This window comes from Chiloscyllium punctatum, chromosome 40, assembly GCF_047496795.1.
Source record: "Chiloscyllium punctatum isolate Juve2018m chromosome 40, sChiPun1.3, whole genome shotgun sequence".
In the NCBI taxonomy this organism is placed as follows: Eukaryota; Metazoa; Chordata; class Chondrichthyes; order Orectolobiformes; family Hemiscylliidae; genus Chiloscyllium; species Chiloscyllium punctatum.
In genome coordinates this window covers 54,697,086-54,718,832 of record NC_092778.1, presented here as the reverse complement: position 1 = coordinate 54,718,832, position 21,747 = coordinate 54,697,086, and the positions used below count along the sequence as shown (strand labels likewise).

General features: G+C 39.5%; 1 protein-coding gene across 10 annotated transcripts in view; it reads right to left on the bottom strand.

The window, feature by feature from the left end:
• Window positions 1-647: 647 nt before the first annotated feature.
• axin1 (axin 1) overlaps window positions 648-21,747 on the bottom strand; it is a 127,435-nt gene continuing 106,335 nt past the window's right edge. For 9 of the 10 annotated variants that reach the window (XM_072559938.1, XM_072559940.1, XM_072559939.1 and 6 more), the window contains 5 exons: window positions 15,709-15,885; window positions 15,079-15,321; window positions 13,290-13,397; window positions 9,511-9,678; window positions 648-3,469 (listed from right to left, as the gene is read on the bottom strand). In XM_072559938.1, coding sequence (XP_072416039.1) covers window positions 3,343-3,469; window positions 9,511-9,678; window positions 13,290-13,397; window positions 15,079-15,321; window positions 15,709-15,885 — 823 coding nt within the window. In that variant the 3' untranslated portion in view covers window positions 648-3,342. The remainder of the gene's footprint in view (window positions 3,470-9,510; window positions 9,679-13,289; window positions 13,398-15,078; window positions 15,322-15,708; window positions 15,886-21,747) is intronic. The other variant, XM_072559947.1, reaches the window with a different exon arrangement.

Below are 21,747 nucleotides of genomic sequence, written 5' to 3'. Positions count from 1 at the left end.
TAATTTAAGCAAAGAAATCTGCCATGTTTTCTTAATCTTGCCAATATGCAAGATATCCCACACCAACTTGACTGATTCTCAACTATCTTCTGTAGTTGCATTCGAAGCCTCTCCGTTACATCAAATGGCAGTCATTCAAAAATAGTAACAGCGTCATCTTCTCAGAACAATGAGGGACCAGCAATACATGCCAGCCGTGTCAGCAACACCCACATTGAGAATGAATATTGAAAAGGGAGAAAGTGTACTTAGGTTTTTTTTAAAAAAAATGTTCTTAATTTGTTTAGTTACCCAACGATACATTGTGAATTGACACAATGACTACCGCCATGAATTCTATAGTATTTTCTACATGCCAAATATATTGTACTGTTTTTGTGCAATGTAAAACGGCAATTTTCTTTGTTTTAAAAAAAAGTAGAAAGTTGATGGACCCAATCAATCATCTGTTATTTCTTTATAACAGCACAAATATTTTTCTTCAAAGTAGCAGCACAACAAACATTATTATTAATAAGCATCATGCAAATGAATAACAAAACATTTCATATGTATTTTGGGATAAGAACTGCATAGGAGGCAAATAGTTAATTTACAAAGAGAAAGAATGTACTCTGATAAATACAGAAAGAACAGCATCGACAGAATTCACTTTTTTTTTCTTTTATTGTCCAAGTACCTTTTAAAAGATAATTGTACAAGTCAGCACACTGAAAGATGACTGAAACCAGGTAACTAAATCTTTTGACGTGCTGCTACTTGAAAACATCTTTAGAAAATGTACATATTTACAATGGAAACCCTTAGAAAAAAGGGAAATGCAAAACCCGTGAATGCAGGGCCACATAAAATCCTGCTGGACACCAAATGCAGGAGGAGAAACCATACTGCAGAACCCTGGATGAGGAGAGCTAATCCTCAGTCATGGGGGTCACATAGCGTCAGACAGGTAACAGCATTGAATATAAAAGGCACTCTGTGATGTACTCTTATTTACACAATACCTTTCTAAATCGTGTTAGGCTTTTCTTTTGACTGCCAGATTTTGGGAAAATTTGTAACTAATTATCCTTTCCGTATAACAGACTGAAGACCCGTTATCAGTTTTGAACCCAGTTCTACACAATTGGGCAGCCGAATGGCAGTAAATGAAGCTGTGTGGAGGAACAATGCCATCAGAATGGAGGTTGGGTGGGCGGTGAAGGAGCAGCAGCATGATAAATTTGATTGTTTACATTGTTAATAAACCGGCAGAGTAATGAAAGCCCAACTTGCAGTGTCAAGTTTTAAAACCAGAATCAATGCCTTTTGACAATGAGTAGGAGTAAGGACACCTGATATAAATAAACCAGCACACAATGAAATTTGACAGATGAAGGTACAATTTTTCTCCGACAATTCCCAGCTTGAATATCCTGATTAAAGTCATTAACAGTAACTTTTACTGTATAGGCCTTTTCTTCCCCATGAGAATGCTTGCCTCAAGAAGCAAATTTACTAATGCAGTTTCTTTTAAAAGGCAGTATTTAATGCACCATTAAAACTGAAGTTGGATACCAATAACTGTAACAAATTGATTTATGGAAAAAAATACTCAAATACCAAATGTAATAAAATGCTAGTGGCTAGCACATTTAGAATGAACAGTTTGGCCAGTGTAGGATTTGCTTTTGTTACCAAGAATGGTATTTTAAAATTTGGCTGAGGGCAGTTTTAGTCCTGTAACAGATTAACAATAACTCAGCTCTACTGACCCTATATAATTTAAAGGATGTTTCCAGTTCAAAGTCTGCAAAAACATGGATATTCTAGGCATGGGTTATGATTTATTGAGCTGGTTGTAAGACATTATGTACTTCATGATGAATAAACTGAGTGGAGTTCAGTTGTGATGAGAATGGCTTTAAATTTAGACCCCCACCAAAACTTGAAAAATATTTAAGTTCTCCGATGATTTCTCCAAAAGTATTCTAGGACCATGAAACGGAGGTCAATTTAAAACAAAATTTCAGTTTGTAGGAAAACAAATGTATTTGGATCTGCTTCAAATGTAACAAAAAAAATGCTGGTGCTTTTTAAGGGATAAGTTGAAACTGTTCCTTGCCTGGATATTTTGAACTGGTTAGTGTATGAGTATTGATTCATTTTAACTCTGTATGCACCTGCAATAGTTTGAAAATGGCAATGGAAAAGCAGCATATCATTTACATTTCAAGTTGCATCCTTAACACTAACACATATGATGGTTTCAAACCAAAAAAATTAAAGTGTTGTTGACTGTTGCAATATCCATTTCATGCTGGATATATTTTGAAAGTGTAAAACATTGCAATTTTAGAGCTTGAATCAGATTCTAAGTTGCTGATTGACGAAGTTATTACCCAAGACTTGGAAGGTGCGAAGATTAGAAAATTAATCCATTGCAATATAGGCACAAGTGTTCCATTAGCTTCAACATCAGCAGCACATTACGTACAATTATGAAATGGCAATCTGACCCAGATTTTCCTATCATTTGGGATTTAGTAGCTAGGATTTAACAGTTCCTGTTTTCAAATTGGAGCTGTGTGCCATAATATGCAGAACCTTGAAAGCAGCATCACCGTAATAAGTGCTATGTACCAACAAATCATTGGTAGTGGGTGGGGAATTGATACCAGTCAATAACTCTCAACATACACATTCCTACAGGGTTGGGTTTAGCTAAACTGTGCAACTTTTTCATATGAAAAGGCCTATACAGCAGTATTTGCAAGGGTGGCCTATGTAAACTTTCTTGATGAACATTTTGTCCTGATAAGACAACAGAATCAGTGATAATCATCCATTCTACAAGTGGAGAAACAATTATCAATGGTTTGAAATATGGACCAAATACCTATTATTACAGATGGCTGTACACATTTGGTGAGCTCAAGTACCTGTATGTATGTCTTAAAATAACATAAGAGCACTGTTACATTAAAAATGCTATTTTCCTCAGATTACATTATATCAAAAATATGCAGCTTTAGTAAACAGTTTCATATTACAATTTCTAATACAATTTTACAATGCTACATTACACTTAGTGTTTGAAATATACTGATAAAGAGAAGATAATGCTGCAAACATTCCCATCAAAGGACTGCAATGGCAGACCTTGGTGTTGAAAGCACCATTTTTTCTGCTGTAATGAGCAGTTGCAAAATATCCCTGTGGAGAGTTGGAAGCTTTTATATGTCAGTATAATGCATTTCCACAGTTAACAACCGTGACCCCCAGTAATGTAGTTTGAAGTAGTCCAAGCAGCTGAAACTTCTCTTGTACCATAACAGACTCCTCTTCATGGCCATCTTGCATTTAGTCAATTTTTTCCACCTTTCCAATAATTTTCTCCTCAAAAATGGGCAGAATGGCTTCCTCATCACGCACCTCTTCAAATACTACCCCACAATCAAACTCGTCACTTACTTTCTTGAAATAATACCTGCAAAACAGAAAAAAAAAATTCTTAATATACTATTTAATGGCACGAGTAAGTGGATGAATTTCAAAGTTGGCATTTTAAAAGCAAAATCTTTTATAGAAAATTGACAATGACAGCAGTTTAAAAATAATCACAGGGTTCAGTAATGTTTACGACAATTGAAAAATTTCTTTTAGTTGAAGTGTTTCCCATCTATAAACTATATCCAGACAGAAAACAGGTAGACAATTTTTGTGATTATGCAACAGTGTGGAGTTTGCACATTCTCTCAAATGTCTATGCGAGTTTCCTCCGGGTGCTCCAGTTTCCTCCCACAGTCCAAAGATGTGCAGGTCAGGTGAATTGGCCATGCTAAATTGCCCATAGTGTTAGGTAAGGGGTAGATGTTGGGGTATGGGTGGGTTGCACTTCAGCGGGGCGGTGTGGACTTGTTGGGCTGAAGGGTCTGTTTCTATACTAAGTAATCTAATCTAGTAAAAATGATTAGAAGCTAATTCTGTAGAGATTGCAGAACCTGTAAACCTTCTCATTCTCTCAGGTATGTTAAAATTCTGCAGTGGTGGAACAGACTTAATCAGAGAATTGTACAGCACAGCAACAGACCCTTTCATCCAAGCCGTCCGTGCCAACCAGATATTCTAATTTAATCTAGTACCATTTGCCAGCACTTGCCCCATATCCCTTTAAACCCTTCCTATTCTTACACCCATCCAGGTGCCTTTTATATGTTGTAACTGTACCCGCTGCCATCACGTCCAGGCAGCTCATTCCTTACATGCACTACCCTCAGAGAGCATTGCCCCTTAGCTCTCTTAAATCTTTTCCCTCTCACCTTAAACCTATGCCATCTAGTGTTTGGACTCCCCTACCCTGGGAAAAAGGCCTTGGTTATTCACCCTATCCATACTCAATTTTATAAACCTCTATTAGGTAACTCCTCAGCCACTGTTGCTCTAAGGAAAATAGCCCCAGCCTATTCAGCTTCTCCTTATAGCTCAAACCTTCCAAGCCTGGCAATATCCTTGTAAATCCTTTCTTAACGCTTTCGAGTTTAACACCATCTTTCTGATCACAGGGAGACCGGAACTGAACGCAGTATTCCAAAAGTGGCCTTATCAATGTCCTGTACAGCTGCAACATAACACCCCAGCTCTTCTACTCAATGCACTGACCAATAAAGGCAAGTATACCAAATGCCTTCATCACTACCCTGTGACTTGACCTTCAAAAGGAGCTATGAACTTACATCTCAAGGTCTCTGTTGAGAAACACTCCCCAGCACCAAGGAGCTAAGTCTTGCCCTGACATGCCTTACCAAAATGCAACACCTCACATTTGTCTAAATTCAACTCTATTTGCTATTCCTACTTCTCAGTTTGTAACAAATTAAGTCAAAGCAACCAATTAAACAACTTGAGCCAAGACACAGATTGGTGTTCACAAAAATGACACCGAACATTCCAGTTGCCTGCTGCTTCAATGCACCACTGTTCCCAGGGCAAAATTCTTGTCTCAGGTGTTCCAGTGAGGCTAGGGCAAACTGAAAAAACAGCATCTCATTTTGTGCTTGGTGACCCTGCAGCCTTCAGGACTCAATACTGAGTTTAATCATTTTAGAACCTGAACACTTTCCATATCCTTTACCCACCCCCACATCCCAAACCCGGTTAGGATGCTTCCAGCACAGACAACTCATTTTTGCATACTTAAGTTCCCCTTTATGACGATTCTATGGCATTAAATAGTATAACAAAGAAAGGCTGAGGTCAGAGGTATCGATTGATCTGCTTCAAAGCCAGAAACTAAAGAGCCTGGGAGTCCTTGGGACTTTTTTTTCCCTAACATTGGAACAATAGAAGCAGCCTGAATGAGTGGGGTCAAGCTCCCAGAGTGCCAGGGCGTTTAGTTTTAATTTCTTAGTAGCAGCTGCTGGGGTCTTGAAGCTGGCTTTGGAAGCTGCAGTGCATCTTTCTGCCACCCCCTCTGTCTCACACTGTTTTCTCTTGATGTTTTTCCTCCTGGACTGGAGAACTGCCTGTGAGAAAATCTATTTTACTGAATTTTGCCTTTTGTCAAGGGCATGTTTATAGGATGTAACCATAGGGGAACAGTTAATTAGTAGTAGTTAATATATCTATTATTTTGTTAAGCATTTTGATAAAGTTTCAGCTAAGCCAATTCTATTTTGCCTGTATTTTAATGGTAGTGTAAAAATAAAGTGCGTTTTGCTTAACAGAGTAGTTCCACCAATTGAATTGCATCTGGAACTCAACATCTCACACATGCCTTTAAATAAGACAAAATTGGGTCTAGGCTTCCTTCTGATTATAATTTGAGGGTGTTTGGTCTGTCCCATAATACCATTAGCAGCTTTTCTTTCTCTCTGACATGGTATCACCCATCTCTTTGACTCAGTAACTCTCGCTCTGTCTAGGCTTTATCTTGTGTCTATCCACTCACTCCTAACCTCTCTTTCCGCACCCCCCCAAAACAAACTAACCCTTGTTTTTGAATACACAATCTTTGTTCCTGGCAATCTAAAGGGCCATTGAACATTAGCTCTGCTTTCTCTCCACAGATGCTACCAGACCTGTTGAGTTCCTCCAGCAATTTCAGTTCTTGTTTCAGGTTTCCAGCAGCTGGAGTTTTTTATTTTATTCAAAGTGAAATCACTACTCCTATAAATGTGCTTAACTAGAGAAAAACAGATTTTAGTGGTTTTGATTTCAATATTTCATGTTCATCTACAAATCACGAAGTATAAAATAAGCCTTTACAAAATTGGCAAATACGTGAAATCAAGCACAACATGCCAGCATGCAAATGAACGTGAGCAAATTGAACAGAGTTGTTTACAATTGCTAGACGACCAGGACCTCTAGGCTGTACATATGGGGCACAGATTTCAGCAACTTTGCATTAAATAGTAGTAAAGGCACCATTTTCTTCAAGCACAAAGTCTGTAACAAATGGACAGCTTCACAAAAAAAACTTCAATCTGCAAATTTTGAACAATGATCTGAAAGTATGTTCAAACAACCCAAATCTTTCAAGTCTTGGGATGGGAATTGGGTTGCCAGTCATAGCAAGAACTATGGTAGTGAGGCTCACTTAATTGTATGAGGCCTTGCACCAATCGCCTCAGAAGGGTAAACCTCCTTTTCAAGCTGATTGATTGATGCTCGCAGGTAAAGGGATAGCAGGAAAACGGGAGGCCTTCAAAAAAAGAGATAACTAGAGTTCAGAGACATGATATTCTATTAGGGTGAAAGGAAAGGCTGGTAGATGTAGGGAATGCTAGATGACTGGAGAAATTGAGGTTTTGGTTAAGAAAAGAAAGGGAGCATATGTCAGGTATAGACAGCAGAGATCAAATGAATCCTTAGAAGAGTATAATGGCAGTAGGAGTAAACTTGAGAGAAATCAGGAGGGCAAAAAGGGGACATGAGATAGCTTTGACAAATAGGATCAAGGAGAATTCAAAGGGTTTTTATAAACATATTAAGGACAGAAAGGTAACAAGGGAGAGAATAGGGTCCCTCAAAGATCAGCAAGGTGGCCTGTGTATGGAGCCACAGAAGATGGGGGAGATACTAAACGAGTGTTTTGCATAACTGTTTACTGTGGAGAAGGACATGGAAGATATAGAATATGGGGAAATAGTTGGGGACATCTTGAAAAATGTCTATATTACAGAGGAGGAAGTGCTGGATGCCTTGAAACGCATAAAAGTGCATAAGTACCCAGCCCCTGATCAGGTGTACCCGAGAACTCTGTGGGACGCAATTGCTGAGTCTCTTGCTGAGATATCTGTATCATCGATAGTCACAGGTGAGGTGCTGGAAGACTGGGGGTTGGCTAACGTGGTGCCACTATTTAAGGGCGGCGGTAAGGACAAGCCAGGGAACTATAGACAAGTAAGCCTGACATTGATGGTGGGCAAGTTGTTGGAGGGAATCCTGAGGGACAGGATTTACATGTATTTGGAAAAGCAAGGATTGATTAGGGATAGTCAGCATGGCTTTGTGCATGGGAAATCATGTCTCAGAAACTTGATTTGAGTTTTTTTTGAAGTAGTAACAAAGAGAATTGATGAGGGCAGAGTGGTAGATGTGATCTATATGGACTTCAGTAAAGCAATCGACAAGGCTCCCCATGGTAGGATGGTCAGCAAGGTTAGATCTCATGGAATACAGGGAGAACTAGCCATTTGGATACAGAACTGGTTGGAAGGAAGACGACAGAAGGGGTGGTGGAGGGTTGCTTTTCAGACTGGAGGCCTGTGACCAGTGGAGTGCCACAAGGAACGGTGCTGGGTCTACTGCTTTTTGTCATTTATACAAGTGATTTGGATGTGCACATAGGAGGTACAGTTAATAAGTTTGCAGATGACACCAAACTTGTAGGTGTAGTGGACAAAGAAAGTTACCTCGGAGTACAATAGGATCATGATCAGATGGGCTAATGGGCTGAGGAGTGGCAGATGGAGTTTAACTTAGATAAATGCAAGGTGCTGCATTTTGGAAAAGCAAATCAGAGCAGGACTTACACACAATGGTAAGGTCCTAGGAAGTGTTGCAGAACAAAGAGACCTCGGAGTGCAGGTTCATAGTTCCTTGAAAGTAGAGTCACTGGCAGGTAGGATAGTGGAGGTGGCATTTGGTATGCTTTCCTTTATTGGTCAGAGCATTGACTATAGGAGTTGGGAGGTTAAGTTGTGGCTGTACAGGACATTGGTAAGGCCACTTTTGGAATATTCTTTTGGAATTTGTGCAATTCTGGTCTCCCTCCTATCAGAACGATGTCGTGAAACTTGAAAGGTTTCATAAAAGATTCACAAGGATGTTGCCAAGGTTGGAGGATTTGAGCTACAGGGAGAGGCTGAATAGACTGGGCCTGTTTTCCCTGGAGAGTCGGAGGCTGAGGGGTGACCTCAGAGGTTTCTAAAATTATGAGGAGCATGGATAAGATAAACAGAAAAAGGTCTTTTCCCTGGGATAGGGTGGAAAAGAGTCCAGAAATAGAGGGCATAGATTTAGGGTGAGAGGGGAACGATTTATAAGGGACCTATGGGGCAACTTTTTCATCCAGAGGGTGGTGCATGTATGGAATGAGCTGCCAAAGGAAGTGGTGGATGTGGATACAATTATAACATGTAAAAGGGAGCTGAATGAGCATATGAATAGGATAGGTTTAGAGGGATATGGGCCAAGTGCTGACAAATGGGAATAGATTAAGTTAGGAAATCTGGTTGGCATGGATGAGTTGGACCAAAGGGTCTGTTTCCGGGCTATATATTTCTGTGGAAGATGAATGGATTGGTGCAGGTTTTAGCTGAACGTAGTAAAAGTTGATTTGATTAACTTGAGGTTTTTGCCTAAGAAATTATGCTGATTAAATGGTGACAGTACCTCTCCTATGCCCATGGAAGGCCACCCAGCAAAGCCTGTTAGGTTTTCCAGTGACCCTGAGGAGGGAGCCCCTGCTATCAGGCACTCGTTACAAATTGGAGGATCCAGGATTGAGCAAGGGGTCTTGCCCCCATTGTTGGTCACCTATTCCCCCCCCCCCCACCACCCCCCCCAATCACACAACCAACTACAAGCCACCCCTTCCTCCTTCACTCACCTGTGGCCACAGGCAGCTATAGTGCTGGCAGGAGCCACAGCACCTGCTGGCATAAAAAAATCAGATGCCACTATTTGTGTCAGGGAGGACATATATTGCCAGGGACCTCAACTGGGGGACAAAGCCCAACGATGACCAATTAGGGGAACTTAATTCTGTTTGGTCTTCTGTTCAAAACTAATGGGAGCTCTATGTCTCCTCTCCAAAGTGATGGGTGAGACCATTGTTGACCTTACAAAATCCCAGAAATAATGTTTAATGCTTACCTGTATAATGTTATTGCTTATTATTAAAGCGATAATTCAATTTCATCCGTTCAAGAAGTTATTTATCTTGTAACAATTTTTTGAACTGAAATTGTTTTGAACCTTATTGTTCACTGATTGCTCATCAATTTATCTTCACTTACATACCTGTAATTCCCTTTCTTAGTCAACAGCTCCTTGAACTGTCCCAATGTGACCACACGTCCTTTAACGGATGTCCTGTATGGAATTGGCTCCCCACAGAAATAGTATGCCACCACAATGTTATCACCAGGCTGAGACGCACCATTTGCTGACTTCTTTTGAGGTTTATGCCTATAATGGAAAGAGATCATGGTGAGTTTTTTTTTACTTCATCTTACAATTACATATTGGTAAAATGCCTGCAAAAATAAGACTGAGGAGAGGAAAGAATCAGCACTTTTTCTTACTAAACAAACCAAAGAAGTATAAATAATTTCAATTAATAAAATTATTACAGGCAACTAAGCAACGTTAACAAAATTACTGACTTCAATGAAATACCTGGTTATTCTAACACTCCTCAAATTCATAGTTTCCTTCAGATTCAAGCATAAAGCAAATGAAATTAAAAGAAGGTCTTAGGCATTTAAAAGTACTTTAATCCATTCATGCCATACACTATTACAATTCAAATTGAAACAAAATGTATTAAAATGATTTGTATTCTAAAAAAAACTGGTTTTCACTAAAAAGATCTGTAATTACCCAAGTTTATTGTTACAATTAAATCTGTGCATATTGTCAATTGATGGTGATTTTATAAAGTCACAATTTTTCAAGAAGGTGATTTGAATTTAAACATAAAATGCATAGAGCTAATACTATAACGTTTAGACAATGGAAGTCCTTTCTTAATAACTGAACAATCCTCATTAAAAACTGAGGTAACTGGAATAGAAGGGCTTATGCCCGAAACGTCGATTCTCCTGCTCCTTGGATGCTGCCTGACCTGCTGCGCTTTTCCAGCAACACATTTTTCAGCTCATAACTGGAATAGACCCAAGGGGTCAAATGGTATCATTTGTCACTAAGATTCCATGACTGAAGATGGTCCTTGAGAATTAATCCTCATGCAAAGTGGCAGATGAAGGATTCTTAATCTTGTTATAGAAAATACACCACAGTAAAGTTGAAACTTAACAGAATCTCTGAAGTGCACCGTCTTGTTTTATAGTCATTTGTTAAAATGGTGACAAGTGCCCTCTTCCATTATATGGCAGTCTTCAACAGTCTGGCTGCAAAATTACTCCCCAAAAACAGTAACTTGGAATTAGAAAAGTATCTACCAGTCAAATAAACAAACTGTACACCAGTAAACTTTGACCAAATAGGTATTGCTGAGAGAAGGATTATAAAATAGTCACTGCCAACATTTGAATTCCACTTGTTCTGAACTGTAACCATGGTTTCCAAATTATGCTAAGACATAATTGAACCTAAAGCAGTCAGTGATACAAAACTGTAATTAAAAAGGGAACAAATAGCAATTATCTCAACAACATGAGTCCTTCAAGTAAAAGTAAAAATGAGCGACAGTTTATTTTACCTTCATGAGTATCCCTTGTGGACTGATGCACAACAAAATTACTGACTTCAGTGAAAAATCTGGTTATTCTAACACATAGGCATAGAAAATCCACTTCAACCACTAGATTGGAAAATGGATTTAAAACAGGAAACCTCAATGGAGATTAATGTGGAGCTTAACTGATCAAATTAAAATGCTTACAATATTAAAATCTATTGTGCTGCAAGGCATGGATAGAGTCACAGAGCTGTAAGGTATGGAAACAGACTCTTTGGTCCAACTCATCCATGCCAACCAGATATCCTAAATTAATACAGTCCCATTTGCCAGCATTTGGCCCATATCCCTTTAACTCCTTCCCATTAATGCACCTATCCAGATGCCTTTCAAATGTTGTAATGTACCCGCTGCCACCACTTCCTCTGGCAGCTCATTCCATACACACACCATGCTTTGCATGAACAAGTTGCCCCTTAGGTCCTTTTCAAATCTTACCCCTCTCACCTTAAACCGATGCCTTCTAGTTTTTGACCCCCCCCCACCTCAGGAAAAAGACCTGGACTGGTCACCCTGTCCATTCACCTCATGATTTTTTAAACCTCTAGAAAGTCACCCCATGGCTTTTAACACTCCAGGAAAAATAGTCTCAGCCTATTCAGCCTCTTGCAACAGCTCAAATCCTCCAACCCTGGGAATATCCTTGTAAATCTTTTTTGAACCCTTTCACGTTTAACAACATCCTTCCTACAGCAGGGAGTCCAGAACTGCACACGATATTTGAACAGTGGCCTAACCAATGTCCTGTACAGCACCAATATTATCTCCCAACTCATATACTCAACACACTGACCAATAAAAGGCAAACATACCAAATGTCTCTTTCACTTTCCAGTCCACTTGGAACTCCACTTTCAAGAAACTAAGAATCTGCATTCCAAGGTGTCTCTGTTCAGCAACACTCAAGTGTACAAGCCCTGCTCTGATCTGACTTTCCAAAATGCAGCACCACACATTAAATTAAACTCCATCTGCCACTCCTTGGCCCATTGGTCCATTTGATTGAAGTTCCATTGTACCCTGAGGTAACATCTTCGCTGTCCACTGCTCTTCCAATTTGGGTGTCACCTGCCAACTTACTAACCATACCTCCTATGTTCACATGCAAACCATTTATATAAATGATGAAAAGCAGTGGACCCAGCACTGATCCTTACTAAATTCTGGGTAATCCAAGATAGAATACAGAGAAAAAACTGTAGCTGTAAGAGTTGGTCCATTTCTTTTTGAGGTATTTTCAGTGTTGGAGCTAACTGCCTCGAACTGTAGGAGCAGTATTTACTGTTTTATAAGCTGTTGCATCATTTTGGAACTTGTTTGGTTAATATTCAAAAATGTTAACAATTGTAATTATATAATAAAAATAAAACATCTCTAATTAGATCAGAAGGATTAATCAAGCCATTGATTATGTTGGTAACTGCTAAAATTAAAATCTTAAAATTATAATTTTGAATCATTTTTAAATTGGTCACATTTATTAAAAAAAGTGTCCAGATAATAAAGATGTTTTGGCAACTATATAACATTCAAACCAACTGATATCATTATCCATTTGTTTGTTACTACTTCTGGTAAATAGTTGATATAATAGTTGCGTGCTATACAGCTCAAAATCCACACTGAAAAAGGCCCACGTAATCTGCCAACAAATGGAAATTTCAAGTGACATTGATGGAACTGCAAGCCTAATAATTACCTTTGTACTGTAAATATTCACAATAATTAAGATTCATGAGTTGGAAAGTTAGCATAAGCAATATTGAACACACTTACCTTCTTTGATTTAGCTTTTAGTTAGATATACTCAAGCAATTATGTGAATGTAGCTAAATGTAGTTTGAAATCAAACTGTTGCATTTTCTTTAATCATGCCACCAAACGTAGATTAGAAACACCTTTCCATTATCGCAGCAAACTAAGCTTACTGGCTGAATGCAGTTACTAATCTGTTTCCAGAAGATGAGATTACAGGCAAAACTGATTATGTGAGCTGCACTAGAGGATACTACACCTAAAGTATCATTCTCATTCAATTTCCACATATGCAGCTGAGAGATTCAGACATGGAAATGCCTGGTGGAATTTTACAATAATAAATCTAATGTCAGTTAAATATGTACGGAGTTAGTGAATACTTCGGTTGTCAAATAGTAATGATAACATCTAGAACAAAAATATTAATAAGGTTAAAATGAATAATATACTTCAGACTTAGTTAATTAAAATTCAGTGCAATTAAAGATCTAAAGCCTATGTGCAAACTAATATCTAAACCTAAGATGACAGAGAATGCATCAACAGCAGTGGGACGTACTCTGACTCAGAGAGATCCATGTCGGAGACGGCTGGTACCACATTCAGCACCGGAATGCATGCAGGCCTGACAGAAGTGCGACCCCGTTGGATAACCTCTTGCACATACCTGCAGTGTCATGGAGAATAATCCTAGGAATTAGAATGCTCTACTCCAGCTACGTCTGCTACCTCCTCTCTGATCAATAGCCATTTCTACACACTTTTATCTGCTGCTTTACTCAGATTCAGCACTCATGTTTCATTTTATATTATGGATTATCTTGTCTCTGTGATATTGTTTTAGGCTTAAGTCTTGATTTTAAAGCTTCTGCCGAAAGAGTCAAATTGATCACGTGAATGAGCAAGAAAACAGCAACAGGCAACTTATTAAATGATTTCCATGGGTTATTAACATTGTTCTCCAGAGATTACATGATGTTTCTGTGCACAATGTGTTAATTCTAGGTACAACCAACATATACATCCATGGATCTATTATAAATTAGAATTTCAATTAGATACACTCTCAAAATAGTACATTCATTGCATATGATAACCAATAATTATGTTTTGGCCACTTGATCCAGTAACAGTTATTAATATATTAAAATATATACTTTGTTGAAATGAAATGAGTTTTTTTTCCTAAATGTTGTAACAACTTATTTAAACCTACACCGTGGGCAGCACGGTGGCTCAGTGGTTAGCACTGCTGCCTCACTGAGCCAAGGACATGTGTTCTATTCCTGCCTTGGGCCACTGTTCACGTGGAGTTTGCATATTCTCCCCCTGTCTGTGTGAATTTCCTCCCACAATCCAAAGACATGCTAAATTGCCTGTAGTGTTAGGTGCATTAGTCGGGATAAATGTAGGGAAATGGGTCTGGGTGGGTTACTCTTCGGAGGGTTAGTGTGGACTTGTTGGGCCAAATGGCCTGTTTCCACACTGTAGGGTATCTAATCTTGAAGTTATAAAAATTAAAGAAAATATTTTTTTCATTTCTAATTCAGGAGAATTTTGATAAAAAGTGGACCTGCAAAAGTGTTATTTGATGTATATGTTATAAGTTATTGCACAGCACAATAAGTTGTTAATGTGCTGTTTTTAAGGATTATTTGTAAATTCAAAGTTTGAGTAATGTACCTTTTTGGCCAGCCCCACACTGACAAAACGTACGTTGTTTTTTACTAGTTAATGGCACAAACTAAAAAAGGGTTGATTGCAAGGAAACAGTTTAGGATTATACACCTGGAGAAGAATTAACCTGTTTGATATGATTGCATATCTGAGGCGGTTTAAATATTTTGGTAGATCATCACATTTTAGTAGTATGTTATCTGACAGCCTGTGACAACACAATTGAACTATATTATAACTGAAACTGGATGCAATGGTGCATAGTCCAAAACCAAAATTTGCCATATTTTACCACTGACTACAAGTTTTCAAAGCTCTAAAACACACATTCTGAGAAGTCGTCAGAGCAGACTTTATACTAATTTAAGATTTGATGACAATTTAGAAAGCATATTTCCCACATGGCAAAAAAAAATTGCCCTGCAAAAGCCAGGCTCTTCCTAAAAAGGGAAACTATATTGGGAATCTGTGATTTGATTGAATAGGAGTTCCTTGCATCGGACGGTACTATAACACTGGAAATAACAGATTTTCAAAACTAAGAGCAAGTTAAATTGTGAAAGTAAAAATGTTTGTTCCCAACTTCAGTATCAAAAGCTGCACTTTTCAGCACCCAAATCTAAGCAAGTAGTTAGACAAAGCAAAAGTGGAATGTAGATAATTCGCCTCACCTTTGCTTGGACTGTAGTTTGCCACTCTTCTTTTCCTCTTCTTCAAGCCGTCTACGTGCTTCTTCCAGTTGAGTCAGAGGGTTTGGTGCCGGATTGGGTGGCATGGTTGGATCCTGAATGAACGGGTGTGATGGTTGGACAGGATTTCGCAGTTGTGCACTGACCCATGGGTGAACAGCTCCTGGCCTTTCAATTGAACTTGGTCTAGTATCATGACTAGGTTGTTTCTTAGCTCCACTTAAACTGTACCAAAAAGGAATTTGCATAATTAATTTAGCATTGAAAATATTTCCACTAAATCAGAAAATACACAGTAGAATGAAGAATTTTGGCCCATGTTGAGTTACTTTATTATAATGGCTGGGATTTTTAAAATGTGACATTTGTAAATCATAGTAATTGTTAGATCTGTTACAATTATGAGAACAAAAAACTCCCACATACGATCTATTGGGGATTTCCTTCTCTGCGGAAACTTGGAGGACAGTGAGAAAAATATAAATATTGAAAAGGATTCATGAGAAGATTAAAATATTTAAGTAATACACAGTATTATGATTTCAAATATATATTTAAAAAACCACGCAATGGAGCATTAGCATTTGGTCAAACATAAAAATGTTCTCTTACTTATGTGGAGCTTTTTTGTGCCTGTGAATTTCCTTCTCTCCTTCAATTATCCATTGCATAATCTTCTGATTCCGTTCCATGTCGTCTGGAGGAGCAGGGGTTTCGTAGCTCCCAGCATCGGCTTTTCCTGGTTCAGTCTTCTTAGTATTTCGCCTCGACAGTGTGTTGACTTTACCACTGCACCACAATATGCAACTTAGTCAATTTTAGAAATTTCAATGGTAGCATAACTGCTCAGTTTAGAACATTTAAAAGCAAACATTAAATATTGTTGATGCAAATAATGCAAGTCATTTAATGGAATTTTAGTATGAATTCAGTAGACCTTTGACAACAAACATTCAGTGACAATATCTATAAAACAATGTTCACTGCACAGTAAGTAGCTCAATAGTTTAAGATACTACAGGTCATTCTGCTATTATGTGAGTTTCTTAACACAAATTCGCTATAACACGATTGACAAATTGGGGACACTGTTTCTAAAATGCAAAGTCTGAAAGCGTGTACTGGTTATAACGCAATCCTGGCCTCACTACTTTAAATGGTGCAGCTATTACACAATGTTCTTATTACACTGGATTGCACAAGAGTGAAACTACCACATTATAGCAAAACTGACTACACTGGTGTTTTTACTTTGGGTCATGGGTTCACCTTGGAAGGAACTGGTAACAGAAGACTGACCAGTTTCAATCCAATAGGAAAAGCCATCCCCAATTTAACACTCATTGGCAATTTCCATTAGAAGCACTGATGTACCGACACCCTGGAGTTGTTCAGGGAGAGGTGGGTGCCGCAGGGAGTGGAGTGCATTATATCCCCCTCCAACTCTATTTTGATTTAATCCCTGCCTTCCCCTTCACTGTTTGACCATACAGCATTGCCCTTTGATGTGAAGGGCACTGCTTGTCACAGGCCACTCGGGTGTTTCTTTTCTTCCTGGTGGTGGAAATTTGAATAAAGATTCGTGCACCTTGTGTCTTTCACTGTGTCTCGCACCTGTGCACACACATGGGTACTGGGGAAAAAAAATAAGCACTACCGCAGTTAGGCGGTAGTGTGGGGGGAAAAAGAAGCAGCACTGATGTAGGGGACGGACAGATGAACAGACAGTCAGGAGTGGGAGGAGGTGGTGGTTTGGGGAGAATATGAAAGATGTCACACTAGTGAAGATAAGTAGTTGTGGCCATTGGATATTTACTGTATTTTAATTGGCCTCAGAGTGGTTATAACAAATATAATTAGAAATTGGAAGATTCAATTTCTGACAAATATCACTGGTTTTTTTTTGTTGTTCATCGATGTCAACTATTCACAGAAATTATAGGGCCCAATTATAGTACAATGCCTACATTTTAAATTTTTTAAAAAATGACCTGGGGACATGAGTGACTATGACAAGTTAGATTCATTCCCTCTATTGTTGACAGAACGAAATGAAGATAGGTGCTTTATATTTGAACTGTTGCAGTTCTCCCCGTCTTCCATATTATTCCAATCCTGTTCAACACTGCCACCAACACCTCAAAAATCTCTGGAGAATACAGGGATATGGCAGCAATTAAGAAGCACAACGTGACCAAAGTTCTTGAATTTGTCAATGTTACTTATGCAACAGGCATGTAATGTTTTTTGACAAACTCATGCTGACTTTGCTCCCTTCGTTAGGGTATCCAAGTTGTCAACCTGTTGGACATATCCACTTTGTTGAAGTCTCAGATCTGTCCGTGTTTTGCACAAGCCAACTTTAAACTCCCCAATTAGGTTTTTGCTCTGACCAAAAGCATTAAAAGCAGCTTGAACTAGTCATGGAGTACCTCCTCTGCTATCCACTATGGCCAATATTCCTTTCTTTGGTCTCTCTGGACATAGAATTATTCCTTCTTTGTCTCTTGAAACAAAGAAAGAGACAAAGAGAAAAGTGAAACCAACCTCCAGCAGTTCCCATCCCCACACTTGACAATCTTAGCCGCCTCCTATTTGATCTCATTTCTATACAGTCTCCCATAATATTGTTCATTAAAATTATCTCTACCTGTAACTCAATTGATTTGCAGTTGAATCCCTCATTAATGCCATTCACACCTTCAAACTCAACTACTCTTACGTTCTTCTTGACCTTCCGCTATCTTCCACTATCCATAAATGAATTCAATCAAAATTCTATAACCCATATCTTTTCCATACAATATTAAAATCCCTACATGGCCATGCCTCTCCATCATCTTTTCCAACATCACAACTCTATCCCTTCTAAGTTTGCCTTATTTTGCACCTGAACCTCTTCCTTATGTTCACTATTAACAACTGTGCAATGAAATGCCAAAAGCTCACTCTAATTTGATCCTTACACTCTCCATTTCACCAACTCAGTGTCCTCCATCGTCTCTTCTTCAACCTCCAACTTATTTTTGAACAACCCTACTAAGATCACCTTCTTGTTTTGCAACATCCATTTCTCAGATTCCACCTTGCCAATTGCCATGACACATCTATACTAAAAGGCACAACGTAGGTGCACATTATTGGTGTACCAACTTAAAACAGCAAACATAATTTAAGATGTGTATTTTGAAAATAAGTTTAAGTCCGTCTTTGGGCTACTGCATGCAACTCTGCTACAGGAATGATGTTATTAAATTGTAAAGGGTGTAAAAAAGATTTAGAAGGATGTTACCAAGACTGAAGGATTTTGAGTTATCAGGAGAGGATCGATAAGCTCAGACTACCCCCCACCCAGAGCATAGGAGGCTGAAGGGGGACTTTACAGAAGTTTTTAAAGTCATGAAGAGCAGAGACAAGATGAAAAGCTAAGATCTTTTCTCTAGGGTACTGAATCCAAAACAGGATGGCATTGGTTTATAATGAGAGGGGAAAGATTTAAAAGATTTAAAATCTTTTCACACAGAGGGCAACGTGTACGTGGAATGAACTGCTAGAGGAATTGGTAAAGATGAATACAATTACAAAACTTCAGAAACATTTGGACAGGTACAGGGACAGAAAAGGTTGAGAGAGATAAGGGCCAAATTCAGGCAAAGGACAACAGTTCAGTTTTTGGAAACCTGGTCAACATGGACAAGTTGGGCCAAAGGGGCCTGTTTCCGTATTGCACGACTATGGCTCTAAGTAGGGAGGAGGGACTTGGGGGAGGGGCGTCGGTAATGCGATAATACCTTCCACCCCGACCTCAAATTTACCTGGACCGTCTCAGACTCCTCCCTCCCCTTCCTAGACCTCTCCATTTCTATCTCGGGCAACTGACTCAACACGGACATTTACTATAAACCGACTGACTCCCACAGCTACTTAGATTACACCTCCTCCCAACCTGTCCCCTGTAAAAACACCATCCCATATTCCCAATTGCTTCGCCTCCGCTGCATCTGCTCCCAGGAGGACCAATTTCAATACCGAACAAGCCAGATGGCCTTCTTCAAAGACTGCAATTTCCCCTCAGACATGGTTGACTATGCTCTCCACCGCATCTCCTCCACTTCCCACTCCACCAATCGCCACCAGGACAGAACCCCACTGGTCCTCACCAACCACCCCACCAACCTCCAGATACATCGTATCATCCTTCATCATTTCCGCTACCTCCAAACAGACCCCACCACCAAGGATATATTTCCCTCCCCTCCCCTATCAGCGTTCCGGAAAGACCACTCCCTCAGTGACTCCCTCGTAGGATCCACATCCCCCACCAACCCAACCTCCACTCCCGGCACCTTCCCCTGCAACCCCAAGAAATGCAAAACTTGCACCCACACCTCCCCCCTCACTTCCAAGGCCCCAAGGGATCCTTATATATCCATCACAAATTCACCTGCACCTCCACACACATCATTTACTGCATCCGCTGCACCCGATATAGCCTCCTCTACATTGGGGAACCAGGTTGCCTGCTTGCGGAACGTTTCAGAGAACACCTCTGGGACACCCGCACCAATCAACCAACCCAACCTCCCTGTGGTTGGACACTTTAACTCCCCCTCCCACTCCGCCAAGGACATGCAGGTCCTTGACTTCCTCCATCGCCAGACCATGGCAACACAATGCCTGGAGGAAGAGCGTCTCACCTTCCGCCAAGGAACCCTCCAACCACAAGGGATGAATGCAGATTTCTCCAGCTTCCTCATTTCCCCTTCCCCCACCTTATCTCAGTCCCAACCCTCTGACTCAGCACCGCCTTTTTGACCTGCAATCTTCTTCCCGACCTCTCCACCCCACCCCCTCTCCGGTCTATCACCCTCACTTTAACCTCCTTCCACCTATTGCATTCTCAATGCCCTTCCCCCAAGCCCCTCCTCCCTACCTTTTATCTTAGCCCGCTTGGCACACCTTCCTCATTCCCGAAGGGGTTATGCCCGAAATGTCGATTGTCCTGCTCCTTGGATGCTGCCTGACCTGCTACGCTTTTCCAGCTACACATTTTTAAGCTCTGATCTCCAGCATCTGCAGTCCTCACTTTCTCCTACATTAAATTTTCTTGACAGCATTTTAGTAAGAAAGTATTAACAGATGTATGAAAATGTGATGCCAAAACTAGTAACCACCATGAAATGTATGTGACGAATGGAGAAAACAAGGTTAAAATTCAATAAAAACATTTCTTTGCTTCTCTTCAAAGACACGACAAAATAAATTCTACCAGAGAATGCTCAAATTTCAAGCTTCGATTTACCAAAATCATTTACAACCAGAACCTGTGTTGTCTTCCTCACCCCAACGATCATCCTTCCCCTCAGCTATGAAAAGTATTCAAAGTCTTTCATATCCTTGGGACATTCCAAAGCACTTCACAATCAGCAGATTACTTTTGAAGTTCAGTCACATTATGGGGAACATGGCAACAAACATTGAATCAACAAATGAATGAATGAATGATCAGGTAATCACTTTCTGGTGACACTGGCTGAGGAAACATTATTGGCCGAGGAAACATTATTGGCCAGATCACAGAGAAATCACAACACTTCCTCAAACAGCAGAAGATCTATTACGTCCAAGCAAGCAGGCAGACAGGACTTCATTTGAAAGTTACTGTGGTAATAAAGTTTATCACTACCATATTCTAATAAAAATAGTAGAATTCTATTTTAAAATACAAGAACTGAGAGCAGAACTAGACAACTCAACTACTTGAGTCTGCATCACCCATTTGATATGGCTGATTTTATCACAGCCTCAACGCCACTTTCCTGCTGGTTCTCCATAACTCTTCAACCCATTAATTAAAAATTGTCCCATCTCCTCCTCAAATTTACACTCTGGGTTCATGAATTCCACAGATTTATGGCCCTTTGACAGAAGTAATTTCTCATCTCAGTTTTAAATCTGCTACCCCTTATCCTAAAACAATGACTTCTTGTTCTAGATCACTCTACATGAGGAAATGTCCTTTACTTGTCTACTGTCTCAATCCCCTTTTAGCTTTCGTATACCTCCAATTAGATCTTGTGTCATTTGTTTAAATCCCAGGGAGAGTATTAGGCCTAAGCTACTCAAAACAAATCCCTCATCTCAGAAATCAATCTATCTGAACTGCCTCCAATATAATTACATCCCTCCTCAAGTGAAGGGACCAAGTTGTAATGCAATACTCCAGGTACAGGCTGCCCTGTACAGTTGCAGCAATACTTCTCTACTTACATTCTCCACTCTTTTTAAGCAAAAAAAACAAAATTCAATTTACTTTCCTTATTACCTGCTGTACCTGCATACTAGTTCTCTACGATTAATGCATGAAGACACCCATATCCCTTTACACTCTGAAGTTTCACCCCATTTCAATAATAAGTTACCTTTCTTTTCCTCGAAAATGAATAACCTCACACTTATCCACTATAAACTTCATCTGCAAAACTTGGCCCATTTACCTAACCAATCCATTTTAAGTTTCTTACTGCAGCTACTTCCCTACCTATTTTAGGGTCATCAGTAAACCTGGCTACAGTACATTTTATCTATGCATCCAAGGCAAATTATGAATAGTTGGGGCCCCAAGGACCAAACCCTGTGACATCCCAGTCG